General features: G+C 42.4%; 1 protein-coding gene across 10 annotated transcripts in view; it reads left to right on the top strand.

Annotated features, from left to right (window-relative positions):
* Positions 1-14,507, top strand: part of trpm3 (transient receptor potential cation channel, subfamily M, member 3) — a 447,170-nt gene that overhangs the window by 410,651 nt on the left and 22,012 nt on the right. For 9 of the 10 annotated variants that reach the window (XM_048526724.2, XM_048526723.2, XM_048526726.2 and 6 more), the window contains 6 exons: positions 2,606-2,895; positions 4,665-4,893; positions 5,874-6,041; positions 8,992-9,132; positions 12,370-12,498; positions 13,628-13,879. In XM_048526724.2, coding sequence (XP_048382681.1) covers positions 2,606-2,895; positions 4,665-4,893; positions 5,874-6,041; positions 8,992-9,132; positions 12,370-12,498; positions 13,628-13,879 — 1,209 coding nt within the window. The remainder of the gene's footprint in view (positions 1-2,605; positions 2,896-4,664; positions 4,894-5,873; positions 6,042-8,991; positions 9,133-12,369; positions 12,499-13,627; positions 13,880-14,507) is intronic. The other variant, XM_048526732.1, reaches the window with a different exon arrangement.

Genomic DNA, 14,507 nt, shown 5'->3' with positions numbered 1-14,507 from the left:
GAGATGGTATCTCATTTGAGGGCTGTCAATAAATTTTGCAAGGCACATGCTATAAAAATATGAATATACCTGACTGTGTGGCACTGAAGCAATAATCCTTACTTACAAGCATCAGCAAATTTCAGATAATGATCATTTTCCCTCATTGCTTCAAGTTTTTGAATTAAATGTTCAACCTGACTCTAAGAATCACTCTTTAAAGCAACAAGGACAGTCTCATCCATGAAATGTTTATTTGGGTTTTTAAGATATAAAGATATTAAGATATCTACACAAATATGCATTCAAGAATATTGACATGTAGTTTTGCCCATCTAATAATCTGACCAGGATCAAATTTTGAAATTACTTTTATTTGGTTTTTATTGTTGACTATCCCAACCCCTTTTCTATAAACAAACCACACATTAGATAAGAGTGGAATATACAGCCTGAGAAAAAACAGTTTGTAACATCTCAGTTATTACTGAGTTATCAGTATTTTTGGGTGTGGTGAGATGTACTGGGTATAACATTGTTTCCTTCTGGGTTCCCTTAATGTCTCTGAAACCTCCCTCTCTTTTTCATTGCTGCTTTAAGATCTACATCTTCTCCAGTGCTGTTTCCGTGTTACTGGTGTTTTAGTCACTGTGTCTTCTACAATCTGTCTTTACTTTCTTCATTTCTTTGTGGTAAATTTTTGTTTATCAAGTCTTGTCAGTTGTGGTTTTGATAATTGTATTATTTAGAAGAATGCCTTGATCATAAATTTCAAGTTCAGAGTGCTGTTGGTGTTTGAGAGATATCACCCTTATGTCAAGAATCTGTTATTACTTGTCTTTTCGTAAACATTAAGGTCCAATAGTAAAATTCAGTTAAATAAAATTAAATTTTATACTTGGTTATATGTGACACATTTTAAGTGGACCCAGATTTCCATTATCTCTTTCTAAAATTGGAACAAAACTAGTTTTATTTTTGGAAGTGAAAATTCTGGGAATATCAGAGAACTGCTTTCAGACAACATGGATGCTCACAGAATCCTGTTTGACGAATGTGTCTGTGTGTTACTAATAGGTATTGCATTACAACAGGTAGATAACCTGTTCAAGTATTTTATAAACCTTTTGTTATGCGGACTCATTAGATCAGTTAGCTGGATGGTTAGCATGTGATTCAGAGTCACCATCAATAGTGTGGGTTCAATTCCAGCTCTGGTTGAGGTTAGCTTGGGACCTGCCTCCTTGCTGTGTTCCCTCAGGTAATGGCAAGTCAGCACTGGCAAAAATCTACCATGTGAAGTAGCACAGGACAATGAAGCAGGAAGCAGTGGGCCTTTGGGACATAGCACACAAAACAATGACCAACTCCCGTAAATTATTTTTCTCCGAAAAGGTTATTGGAAAAGCATCGTACTATGGGTGCTGAAAATCTGAAGTTGAAACAGAAAATGCAGGAAATACTCAACAGGTCAGGCAGCAGCTGTGGGGAGACAAACAAAGTTGATGTTTGGTGTCTTTGACCTTTGGTGACCCTATGTCTGACCTTCCTGCCCTCCAACCACCTTCAAAGCATTCACCTCTAACTTTTCCAGTTCTGATGGAAGGCTGTGGTAATGTTGACTCTGTCTTCCTCCCGTTCCACAGAGCATTTCCTGCATTCTTCATTGTTATTGCAAGCATTAAATTGTGCTAATGAAATATATTTGAATTGTATTATTACAGACAAGCAAGCTTTGATGAGAAACGGGGTTGCCAACTCTATAATAGGCATTTTTCCTGCATGGCAAGACTGTCTGTCTCTATTTGCCTGCCTCACGTTCTTGCTGTTGGGCATATGTAATGTCAATCTTCGTGATATGTTGCCTTCGCACACCCTTGCCCTGTTTGGAAGAATCTTGACGGTCAGTCAATTAGCCTTTTATCTTTCCCTGCTTTTCTTTCTTCAGTGTCCTTCCCCGTGCTCACGGTTGAATACGATGTGCACCAGGCACTTCTACTGCAAGCAGCAGCATTTTCAGGGCCATACTACATTGCTAACTCTGATTTGACACTTGGTAAGGTTCTGATCTTATCCAAGGGGATATGTCACAAATCCTGCTGGTGTCTGCTGTGAGAGTCATTGTCCTCCGGTAAGGATTATCGCCCTCTTCCATCATTTTGCAAGATGCACTGAGAGATCCTCTATCACCACCAGAGGGAGCTGATGATGCCCACGCTTACTTTAGCACATTGGCCAAGGTAAAGACAAGGTATGCCCATTGCCGTGCATTACAGCTGCTTGGAGGCATAAATGAGAGCTGAGGACAGGGTGGAATACTAGTGAGTATGCCCAAAACAAAAGTGTGTGGCTGGCACTGATTCATTGCGCTCAAGTCTCATTACAGAAATACTCTTCCATATCAGAGCTAATAAACAAAAAAAAAGCAAGAATAAAACAAATTATTTTAACACCCTTATGATTAGTCTCCAGGATATCTCTTCCAATAATGTCCGAGAGATCGGTCATCAATTCCTGGCAGTTCTGGAGGGTTGGCAACCCCTATGACAATGTGTGACATCTCAATGCACAGTGATTCCATAAAGCCGGCATTTTGCTGATGAATGTTCTCTTGTCAAATAATCAGGAAGAGCCTCCTGTGCGAAGAGGCAGGAAGACAACAAAGAAAAGGGAGGAAGATGTGGACATTGACTTGGACGACCCTGAGATCAATCACTTCCCCTACCCTTTCCACGAGCTGATGCTCTGGGCTGTCCTGATGAAGCGGCAGAAGATGGCGCTATTCTTCTGGCAGCACGGAGAGGAAGCCATGGCCAAGGCGCTCGTCGCTTGCAAGCTCTGCAAAGCCATGGCCCATGAGGCCTCAGAGAATGACATGGTTGATGATATCTCACAAGAATTAAACCATAACTCCAGGTTTGTTTGTGATTATTTCACAAAGTGGCAACACGTGACATGATTGGCTATGTACACAAGGCCTCGCCTTCATGTTCATTCCTCCTTCCTTCTGAGGAAAGCAATAGAAGGGCAGAGAAAGACTTGGGAGTGAGAGAGAAAGAAAGAGAGAGAGATGAAAGCACAAGAAGTAACAAGAACATAAGAAGGAACACCTAAGAGTGGCCATGCAGCCCTTTGAGTCTGTTCTGCCATTCAGTAGGATCAAGGCTGATCAAATCAAATTGCACTCCCCATCCCAGATCCCATGATTCCCTTAGGGAGTCAAACAACACTGTACCTATATCTCATGGTCAATCCATGGACCTTGCTTACCTTTTTAAGTGGAATAAAACCAAATTACCATTAAATCTATGCTTCTGTTAAGGGTAGAGTTACTCATCTGTGTTGCTATGAATCTCTCTAGAGGCCACCTTCTACACCCTTTCCAAAGCCTCAATATCACTGATCATGTTATCTGTACTTGCATGCCAACTTTGCTGACATCCCCATTGAGAGTGAGGCATTTTAGATGTAATTGAGCCCACTCCTACTGCCACTAAGAAGTGGATCAGCTCATATTTCTTTCGGTTTAATAACCAGACTGAGATGGCAGAGGAACTGGGTGTGAAAGGGTGAATCAGTGAGGCAGCAGCGAGAGCATTAATGTCCCCCAGGGTTGTTGTTGACAATGCTGTAGTTGGGCAAGGCTGTGGGTAGATGGACAGTAAAGGAAATCATAGATAACAAAGTGTGGAGCTGGATGAACACAGCAGGCCAAGCAGCATCAGAGGAGCACAAAAGCTGACGTTTCGGGCCTAGACCCTTCTCTGCTGTGTTCATCCAGCTCTACACCTTGTTATCTCAGATTCTCCAGCATCTGCAGTTCCCATTATCACTGATACAAAGGAAATCATAGCCTGACTTTGCCCATCACCCAGGAAACATACATTAAAGGATGGCAGGGTGGCAGAGGACTCCTGTTAATCTGGAGCAATATTCAAGTCAGCACCAACAAGAGTGAAGGCTATTGTTTCAAACAGGTTAATTGAACATTGGCCTTTATCTCATGAAGGACTGGAATTTAAAGAGATGGATGTTCAGTGGGTCATACCAAACCCTGATCTGACACCATTTTGTGTAGAGTACTACACAGTCTGAGCACCAAACCTCAGGAACATTAACGGATTGTCTTGCAAATTCACCTGAATTAAACCAGACTAAATTACAAGGATAGGCTACATTGACTTGGTTTGTATTCCCGTGTTTATAAAAATTAGGAGATGGTATAATAGGGGTGTTAAGATAATTAAGACAGTTGATCAGGTAGTTGAAGGGAAGCTATTTCCTCTGGTAGTAATGAGTCAGATTAAAAATCAAGGGAGGATATTCAGGGGCAATCAGAGGAAGCACTTCCTGCAGATAGTTTTAGAAGCTGTAGGGGAGGCGGAGGTCAAGTGAAATGGCGGAGCTGAGTTTGTCAGCGATGGACATTAAGAATTAGAACATCAAAGCAGGTGGGTGGAGTTAAAATAGAGGTCAGGTATTATCAAATTGAATGGTAGATTAGGAAATTGAGGGGCTGAATGGCCTGCTACGTGAATCTGGAAGGATGGAGGGTGCGGTGGCATTGATACCTGAGATAAGAGTGATTGATACTCAAGGAGAAAACAAAACTGACATGTAACTTTGCATTAAGTGGATTTGAATCAGACCTCAGCTCGGCCTAACTGCAGTTGTCCCATGTGTAGGGAGTTTGCTCAGCTTGCTGTCGAGCTCCTAGACCAGTCGTACAAGCAGGAGGAGCAGATGGCTATGAAGCTGCTGACCTATGAGCTGAAGAACTGGAGTAACTCGACCTGCCTGCAGCTGGCTGTAGCAGCTAAGCACCGAGACTTCATTGCTCACACCTGTAGCCAAATGCTACTCACTGACATGTGGATGGGGAGGCTCCGAATCCGCAAGAACTCAAGTCTGAAGGTGAGGACAAAGCAATGCAGTGCAGTGCAGGGAACTACCACACAGAGGATTGCTCAGAATTTTATAGTGCAGAAATAGACTGTTGGAATGATCAAGTCCAAATATCTGGTGCCAATATCTAACTCGCACCAAATCCTATTCACCCATCACCCCTGTGCTTGCTGACACACACTGGTTCCCACTTTGGTGTTACTCCAATTTAAAAATTCTCCTCCTTTCAACTCTATCCATACTTCCCCTCCTCCTTACCTTTGTAAGATCCTTTGTGCTCTTCCAATTCCACCATTGTGAAACCCTGATTGTTTCATTGCTCCGCAATTGGCCACCAAGCCTTCCGTTGCCTAGGTACCAATCTCTTGGATTCCCTCTCTAAATTTTTCCTTATTTTACAAAAAGTTTTAATCTCAGCTTTCAAATTTTCAGTAGATTTCTAGCCTCAACATTTGAGGAAAAAGTTTTCGATTTCAACTAGCTTTTGTGAGAAGACACGCTTTAATCTAAAGACTCAAAACAAACCTTACCATTCCATCACTATTTGGGTCCAATGATACATCTCTTATTGTGTGTTCGTGTTTATGCGATTCGCCGCGATTTTTATTCCTATTGCTCAATCCTCACCATCTCCCAAAAAACATCTAACCGTGATCTGAATATATTTATAACATTCACTTTTCTTCCCTAACGCAATGACTCATTCTGCAGTATTTATGGTGGATAAAATAGCCTATTTAGCATTTCTTTCTTGCATATCTTTCGCATTTTTAACTTGTCTAAAGCCTTTAACATAAATTAGCATATAAAAGCATGAATCAACATTATCAGTCTCCTTTACAGATCTTGCACTAGTCACACAATTTTCTTCTGCTGGGCGCGAATCATTTGATTCACTTCATTTTCACCCTTCTTATTTAACTGATTCATGAATGATTATCAGTTTGAAGTGAGCTTCTAACAAATTCTTACACCCATTTTTCGCCAAGGTTATTCTGGGCATCTTGCTGCCTCCATCAATCCTCAGCCTAGAATTTAAGAACAAGAATGAGATGTCGTATATGCCACACAACCAAGAGTCAGCCTTGCTGGGGAAGGAAGTGGAAGAGCCAGAGAAACCTGTCAAAGAAAAGGAGGAAGAAGATATGGAGTTCACAGTAAGCAAACAACAGAGACACTCAAGCTGCATTGTCAGCGTGAAACAGAAATTAAAGAAAGAACTGTTGCAATACTAGGACATAACAAAATGCTTTGCAGCCATTTAAAATCATTTGCATTGAAATAATAATTGTAATGCAGGAAATATGGCTTCCAATTTGTGCTCAGTAGGCTCCCCCAGGAGAAACTGTGATCATTACTAAATAAAAACCGAAAGGATTGCGGAGGCTGTATATCAGGAACAAAAACAAAGTTGTTGGAAAAGCTCAGCAGGTCTGGCAGCATCTCTGAAGGAAAAAACAGAGTTAACGTTCCTCAGAACGAAGAAAGGGTCACCGGACCCGAAACGTTAGCTCTGTTTTTTCCTTCAAAGGTGCTGTCAGACCTGCTGAGCTTTTCCAGCAACTTTACTTTTGTTGATTACAATCATTACTAGGTTTGTGATGATGACTTAGCGATAAATAATAGGCAGGAGAATTCTCCAAAATTGTACATTCCTTTCACAGGATAAGGGCCATGGTTTAATGTCTCATCCAAAAGACTGCACCTCCAACAGCGCGACACTCTCTCAGTACCGCAGTGGGAGTGTGTTCATGTGCTGGAGTAGGTTTGAGTCTCTATCCTTCTGGTGAAGAGAAGGGTGCCACTCACTGAACCGTGGCTGATAGGACTTAAAGGCTGAGGCATGTATCGAAAAGGTAGGCTGGGGAGTCACGCATGGGGTAAAATGAGCCTGCCCAATAACTGAGAAATGGATTTATGTTTCTTTATCAACCATCTTATCACCATAAATTCTCAGCCAAAAGTTCTGAGCAGTACATTGAATAATTCAGCACTGAAGAAGACCATTTGGTCATTGTACCTCTGTTGTCTCTTTCAAAGAGATGTCAATTAGTCCCACTTCCCTGCTTTTCCCCCTTGCCAAAGGTACCCAGTCAGTAACTGAACCAAACGATCTAAACAGGTCTCAGGTTTAATCCTGTTAACCCCTAATAGAGCAACACTTTGATTTTTGAATGCCCATCTCTGTTTTCAAATAACTGCATGGCTTTGACTCTCCCTATCTCTGTAACGTTCTCCAACCCTATAAGCCTCTGAAATCTCTGCGCTCCCTGGTCCCCTGCACAATCCAATTTTGATCTCCCGACAACTGGCAGATCTGTCCTCAGTTGCTGAGGCTGTAGGGTCTGGAATTCTCTCCCTCAACCTCTTTGCCTTCCTGGTGTTCTTTAAGAATCTCCTAAAATCCTACTATTTTGACAATGCTTTTGGTTACCTATCTTAAGACGTCCTCGTGTGAATCAACATCAAGGTATGCCTGACAACACTCTTGCAAAATATTTCGGGTCATTTTCCACATTTAAAGGTTCTGTACAAATTCACCTTGTTTTTGGTTGGGGTGGGAGAAAGGGAATAATGCCCCGTATTTCCCCTGTGCTCCTGACCTGTATCTGGATTTTGAGACAGGGATCCGATTAAACTCTACAAGCTAAAGTTCTCCCATAAATATTGGTGAAGTGCTTAAATTTATTTCCATTGAATCTTTCCTGATAGCAACATGTGCTGGGGTTTACCTACTGAAATTGGGCACGGAGGCCCCTGCACTGACAAAAATTTAGATTGATGCTGTTGTTTGTCATCATGCCAGTCTCCCTTATTACAGAAGATGTGCAGATATGGAAATTTAAAGCCTGTCAGCCATTCTGTAAAAGCTATTGAGCCAACCCAACCCAATCATCCACGAGATAATGGGAATTGCAGATGCTGGAGAATCTGAGGTAACAAAGTATGGAGCTGGATGAACACAGCAGGCCAAGCAGCATCTTAGGAGCACTAAAGCTGACGTTTTCTGATGAAGGGTCTAGGCCCGAAACATCAGCATTTGTGCTCCTGAGATGCTGCTTGGCCTGCTGTGTTCATCCAGCTCCACACTTTGTTATCCCCAATCATCCATGTGTTTTCATTGCCTACTGCATTCATTGTGAGAACATTTATAGAGTGCTTTATGTTAGCTGTATCAAGATTGCACAAGGGTGACAGCAAAGGCCCAGATGCAGTGGCCATATTGAATCTACCAGTCCATCCTTCTGCAGAACATGTTGGTATGTTTTATAATTACATTTTTTAAAACTTCTTTTTTCCTAATTTAAAAATGAAAAGAGATTCTGAGAAGAGGATGCTTTTACGATCATAGCAATGACCCTCTTCCAATTTTTAACATCTCGTTGCATTTGCAGTCACACCCATGCCTTAAATCTTTTCCAACAGAGAGAACAAACTGTGTCAGGTCTTGTTGTGATGTTTGTTTTGAGCTTTCTGTGTGTGAATCCTATTCTATTTCCTTCTCTTCCTTCTCTCACACTCTTCTGTCTTAGCCACAGGGTATTTGCAGGGGAGGATGGTCACATGATAGACCCACTTCCCGTTTGCAGTATTACCTCTCTGTTGTGGGACATCCCAGCTGACAGGCACAATCAGGGGCAAATCCCCGAATTTATTCCTCTAATTCAGAATGAACTGCTGAACGGCCATTAATTGGTCATCCAAAGCTTGACAGGATGAATCAGGACTGGAGACAAGTGGAAATTTCTGTTTCACCTCTCTCAGCCTGCTGAAAACCACAAAATTCAACCCCAGAAACTCAGCAAAAGTTCCTTTCCCCGAAGTGTACCATTTCACTAAGAAAATGGCTCCTGCTGAAGCCACGTGAGGAAGAGGAGGGGACTGAAACCTCTCATGCACATTCAGAGACTATTGCTACTAAATTGCTCATCATCAGTTTACTGATTGCAGAAGTCAGTCTATTGTTCTCATCTATTTTCTCTGGAGCACATACTAGCTCATTCTTAAAGGGACCATTGCTTACAGCATTTTCAGTTGCAGTGTTTGATGTGAGGTGTAAAACTGGACAATCAAAGGCTCAGAGCTGTGATCTTTTGTTACCTTCAGGCAATGCTGGACGGGGTGAATGGAGAATCAGTTCGAAAGAAAAATGAAGAGGAAGTACCGACTGTACATAGAATGATTCCCTTTGGAAGAAAGATTTATGAATTTTATAATGCTCCAATTGTCAAGTTCTGGTTTCACACGGTAAGCAACAGAATGAAAACTTGATTTCAGACTGTTCAATAACAGGCGCTTCTCACATTGATAGGTAATGACAATCCCTTGGCAACAGTCATGGCCCAGGTGCATGGAGGTTTTTGAAGGGATCATTAATCTAAAGTAACATAAGATGGTCAATTAAAATCAAATCTAATTGATCGCCATTTATGCAGAGGATGTGACTGACTAACCGACTGTTAATAATTGGCAGTATTTCAAGTACGATAAATGTCAATCACACTGTATTATGTTAAAATCCACCTTCCTCAACTGGCTACATTCGATCAGTTATTCTCAAAGTTAACAATTTTATTTTAAAGTCATTTACAGGAGGCTGCCATCATTGATCAGGCCAGCATTCACTAGCTACCCTGGTTATCCTTTGAAAAATCCTTAAGGAGCAATCTGTTTGAACCACTGTAGTCCACATGGTATAAGTGGGCCCACAGTATGGCTAAGGAAGAAAGTGCAGGATTTTGATTCCATTAACACATCAAGGTGAATCACAGAGAAGAGGTATATGCTGCAATTCAGTGGAAGAGTTAGGAGAGATGAAGGAGCATGCATTTGAAAAGATAACCTTTATAGGCATAAAGAATGGGAGCAAAGGTGAATAATTCTATAGATAGAGTGTAAAGCTAATCTGGAAACAGGACTGGCTCAGAAAACAAAACAGAAGGAAAAAGGGTCGTGAGCTATACTTGCTACAAAGGACATACATTCAGATTTAAGGACCTGTTCTCTGCAAATAAAAGGAATATGTTCAAGCCTCGTGCCTTTTCTGAATGACCAGGGAGCTTAAGACTGTACTTCACTGTTATTGGCAGCAACTCCGAGTCAACTCACCAACCAATTTGCATTTTTTCACGTTTGAAACTTGACATTTGTGAGAGTGACTGCACTTGACATTAAGGCCCAATTTCACCGAGTGTGACATCAAGGAAACCTCGAAAATCTAGTTGGCCCGGAGCAAGCCTTTTAGTGATTAGTATTATGTCTGGCACCAGGGAAAATAATATTGCTTGTTGGAAGTCAGTCAGTTTAGCTTCAGGACATGTCTGTAGGAGTTCATCAGGATAATGTCCTAGGCCCAACCATCTTCACCTGCTTCATCAATAACCTTCCCTCCTTCATAGGGTCCGAAGTAAAGATGTTCCCAGATGATTGCACAATGTTCAGCGCCATTCGCAACTCCTCAGATACTGAAGTGGTCTATGTCCAAATTCAGCAAGAGCTGAAGTATCTAAGTTTATGCTGGCAAGTAGCAAGTAACTTTAATTACATACAAGGGCCAGGCAATGACTATCTCCATCAAAAGAAATTCTAACCAGTGGATCAGTTGTTAACACTGCCTGCTCACAGCGCCAGGGACCCGGTTTCAATTCTGGTCTTAAGTGAGTCCGTGCATAGGTTTCTCCCACAGTCCAAAGATCTGCAGGTTATGTGGATTGGCCATGCAAAATTTCCCATAGTGTCCAGGGATGTGTAAGTTAGGTGGATTTGCCATGGGAACTGCAAGGATAGGGAGGGGGGTGAGTCTTGTGGGTGGGGTGCTCTTCAGAGAGTTGGTGTGGACTTGTTGGGCCAAATGGCCTGTTTTCACACTGTGTGGATTCTATGAAATCTTGACATTAAATGAAATCACAATTGCAGAATCCCACACTATTTATGTCATGGACATTACCATTAACCAGAAACTGAACTGGACTTACCATAGAAATACTGAATAGAACAGAATACCCTTTATTGTCATACATACTCCATTGTAGAAGTACAGTGAAACATTTTACAATGGCTGCCTCTTTTACCACCATCCTGGTTGCAAGTACCTAGGCACAAATCTTGGATACACAAGAGGCATAAAAAGTATTTTCATTACTTTACATAGTTTAAAAGATGAGTTATAAATAAGATGTTCTTAAAGGATTGACATTACAATCGGGCAAAAAGTCTCAAATAAACATTACACTGTAGCAGCCACCATTCAGCGCAGGGCCTCACTACATGGCCTGACTGTCCATGCCAGACCCCAGTCCAATACTCATCCACACTCTACTCCATGCCCCAGTCCTCTCGGTCCCAGCACTCAGCCACTCCAAAGTAAGGCCTAGGAGTGTCTCCTCAGGGCCGGTCTCTGCCCAGGACTCACTGCCCACGCTGTTCCAGGACTGTGCAGCTGATTGCCATCACTACTCTCAGACTCGCTGTTCATGTGCTGCTCTGGGACTCGCGGCTTGTGCTCTGTTCCGGAATTCGCTCTCCCTAACTGCTGCTGCTCCAGGATTTGCCTCCAGGGATAGAGAGAAAGGAAAAGAGACAAAAAAAAGAAAAAGAAAGAAAAAGAACAGGCAGGGCAGAGGAGATCTGGAAGGAGAATCTTACTCTGCTACCATCTGGCTTTAATGAAAGGAAAGATGGTGGGAGAGTGAGACTGTATCTACAGGAGTAAGTCAGTGAGTAACTCACCTCCTGACTCCTAAGGCCTGTCCGCAGGCAGAAATCAGGAGTGTGATGGAAAACTCCCCACTGTCCTGGATGAGTGCGGTGCAATAACACTCAAGAAGCATTACACCATCCAAGACAAAGCAGGTCACTTGATTAGCACCACAACCACAAAGATTACACCATCACCAAGTAGCACAGTGTGTACTATCGATAAATGTGCTACAGAAATTCACCAGAGCTCCTTAGACAGCATGTTCCAAACCTACAGTTATCTGGAAGATCAACAGCAGCAGATAAACACCAGCACTCGCAAACTCCCCTCTGAGTCACTCCTGGATCTGACTTGGAAATGTATCACCATTCCAGCAGTGTGGCTGTGTGAAGTTCCTGGAATTCCCTCCCTAACAGCACTGTGGGGGTACCTGCAGCATGTGTACTGCAACTGTTGAGGAGGCCAACTCATCACTATCTCCTTGAGGGCAACTAGGGGCAGGTAATAAATGCTGGCCCAGTAAGCGATGTCTGATCCTATGATTGGAGTGGGGGGCTGGGAAGGAGACAGCTATGACCCCAGACCATGAAAGGAATGCTTCTCATGGGCTGCCCACCCCCACCCAACTCCTAACACTACAGTCTCAAGCGAATAACAACTGAGAGCTTTGTGGACTAACTTTGAGGCCAGCCCCTTCCTCCAAGTGAGGAAGATTTCAATGCCATTTAAATGTCCTGAAAACCAGCCAGTACTTTGCTGATTATATTGTGTTTTCCATCAAACAGCTGGCATACTTTGGCTATCTGATGCTCTTCAACTATATTGTTTTGGTGAAGATGGAGCGATGGCCGTCAGTCCAAGAATGGATTGTCATTTCTTATATCTTCACACTCGGAATAGAGAAGATGCGAGAGGTAAGTTTTTGTGAACAGCATAATATAAAGTGTATCCTAGTTATCCATGTGTTTGCCACAAGCCTGTATCTACTATGGAAGAGATCTTGAGACAGGTGATCAAAAGAGGTGGGTTTTAAGCAGCATTTTAAAGAGAAAAAGACGGAGAGGTTTACAGAGGGAATTCCAGAGCAGAGTTGCTTTAGCTGGATATATGGCTGCCAGTGGTGGAGTGATATAGATTGAAGCTGGGAAAAGGCCATAATTAAAGGACTGCAGAGATGTTCAAGACTGGAAGACGTGGAGGAGATCACAGGGACAGGGAGAGGTGAGGGCATGAAAATGTATTAAACTCAAGGCCCACTATCTCTACTTTAATTCTTCACACTTTATTTACAGGTAATGAACAGAAGAGGTCATTGGAACCTCACACAGTATGGCAGGCGAAACACTAGCTTGATTGAATGCAGACAGAGATAGTTCCTAGATTGTTGAGGTTGTTAATTGTAAATTAATTCTACTTAATAGTAAGGGGGTATTAACTGGCTAGTAACTTGTGTTCATACTAACAAGAACAGACTGGCCCTCTTATGGCACAGTGGTAGTGCCCTGTCCTGGACTAGGAAGGCCTGGGTTCAAGTTCCACCCACGCCCACTACCACACCACCCCGACCCCGGTATGTAATAACATCTCTGAACAGGTTGGTTAAAAGATATTTTAAAGAATAAGAACAAGCTAAAACCTTGCTCATCCCTAATTGCCCTCAAACTGAGTGGCTTGTTAGGCTATTTTGCAAAGTAGTCACGAATCAACCACATTTCTGTGGATCTGAAGTCACATGTAGGCCACACCAGTTAAGGAGCGTAGATTTCCTTTGCTTAAGGGCACTAGTGAACCAGGTGGGTTTCTAACAACTGATTATAGCTCCAATGAACCAAGCTTTCAAGTCCAGGTTTATTTAATATTAATGCATTTACTCTGCAGGGAATTGAACTTGCGTTCTAGTGCCTTACTGCTACACCACCATCTCTCGCCATGTGCGCCCTCTTAGTTCGTAGAGCCATACACTGATGCAGCTCAACAATGCCTAACTTGTACTTATTCCTTTGGTCTTTTCACTGAGTTGATACACTAATTTGACTTGTTCAGATCCTGATGTCAGAGCCTGGGAAATTGTTGCAGAAGGTGAAGGTTTGGCTGCAGGAATACTGGAATATCACGGATCTCATGGCTATTCTGCTGTTTTCTGTTGGGATGGTGCTACGCCTGCAGGAGCAGCCGTACATGAGCTATGGCCGGGTTATCTACTGCGTCAACATCATTTACTGGTACATTCGCCTATTAGACATCTTCGGGGTCAACAAGTATCTGGGGCCTTATGTCATGATGATTGGAAAAATGGTAAGATGAATAAGCTACTTAATCAAAGCAAACTACTACAGGTGCAAGAAATCTGAAATAAAACACAGAAAGTGTTGGAAACACTCAGCAGATCAGGCAGCATCTGTAGAGAGAGGAGCGGAGTTGGTGCTTCAGGTCAATGATCTTTCATCAGAACTGGCACGAGTTAGAGATGTAATGGCTTTTAAGTAAGTACAGAGGCAGTGAAAGGGACTGGGTTGTGGAGGAATGGAAGAGAAAGTCTGTGATAGGATGGGAAGCAAAAGATACAATGGGCCAAGGTAAAAGGTCATAGGACAACAAGATAAAAGATTGGCTTGGTGAGGCATAAATTAAAACAGCAAAATTGTTATTGCCATCTGAAAGAATGAGGCAAACGGTTATGATCTGAGATGTTTGAAGTCAGTGCTGAGTCTGGAAGACTGCAGAGTGTGAAAGTGAAGAGTCAGGTGCTGTTCGTCAAGTTTACCATGAGCTCCAATGTAATAGTATAGGAAACCGAGGACAGATTTCGAATCGGGCTCAAAAACAACGAAACATTATCAAAACTATACTTACCAGAAAAAAATAAACTGAAACTAGTTTCCGTTCGAGACAGGAGAAAACTGAGTGGCGACTTGATCATTAC

Source organism: Stegostoma tigrinum, chromosome 3 (assembly GCF_030684315.1).
Source record: "Stegostoma tigrinum isolate sSteTig4 chromosome 3, sSteTig4.hap1, whole genome shotgun sequence".
NCBI lineage: Eukaryota > Metazoa > Chordata > Chondrichthyes > Orectolobiformes > Stegostomatidae > Stegostoma > Stegostoma tigrinum.
The sequence above is the reverse complement of the archived record's forward strand: the minus strand, read 5'-3'. Positions and strand labels throughout refer to the sequence as shown.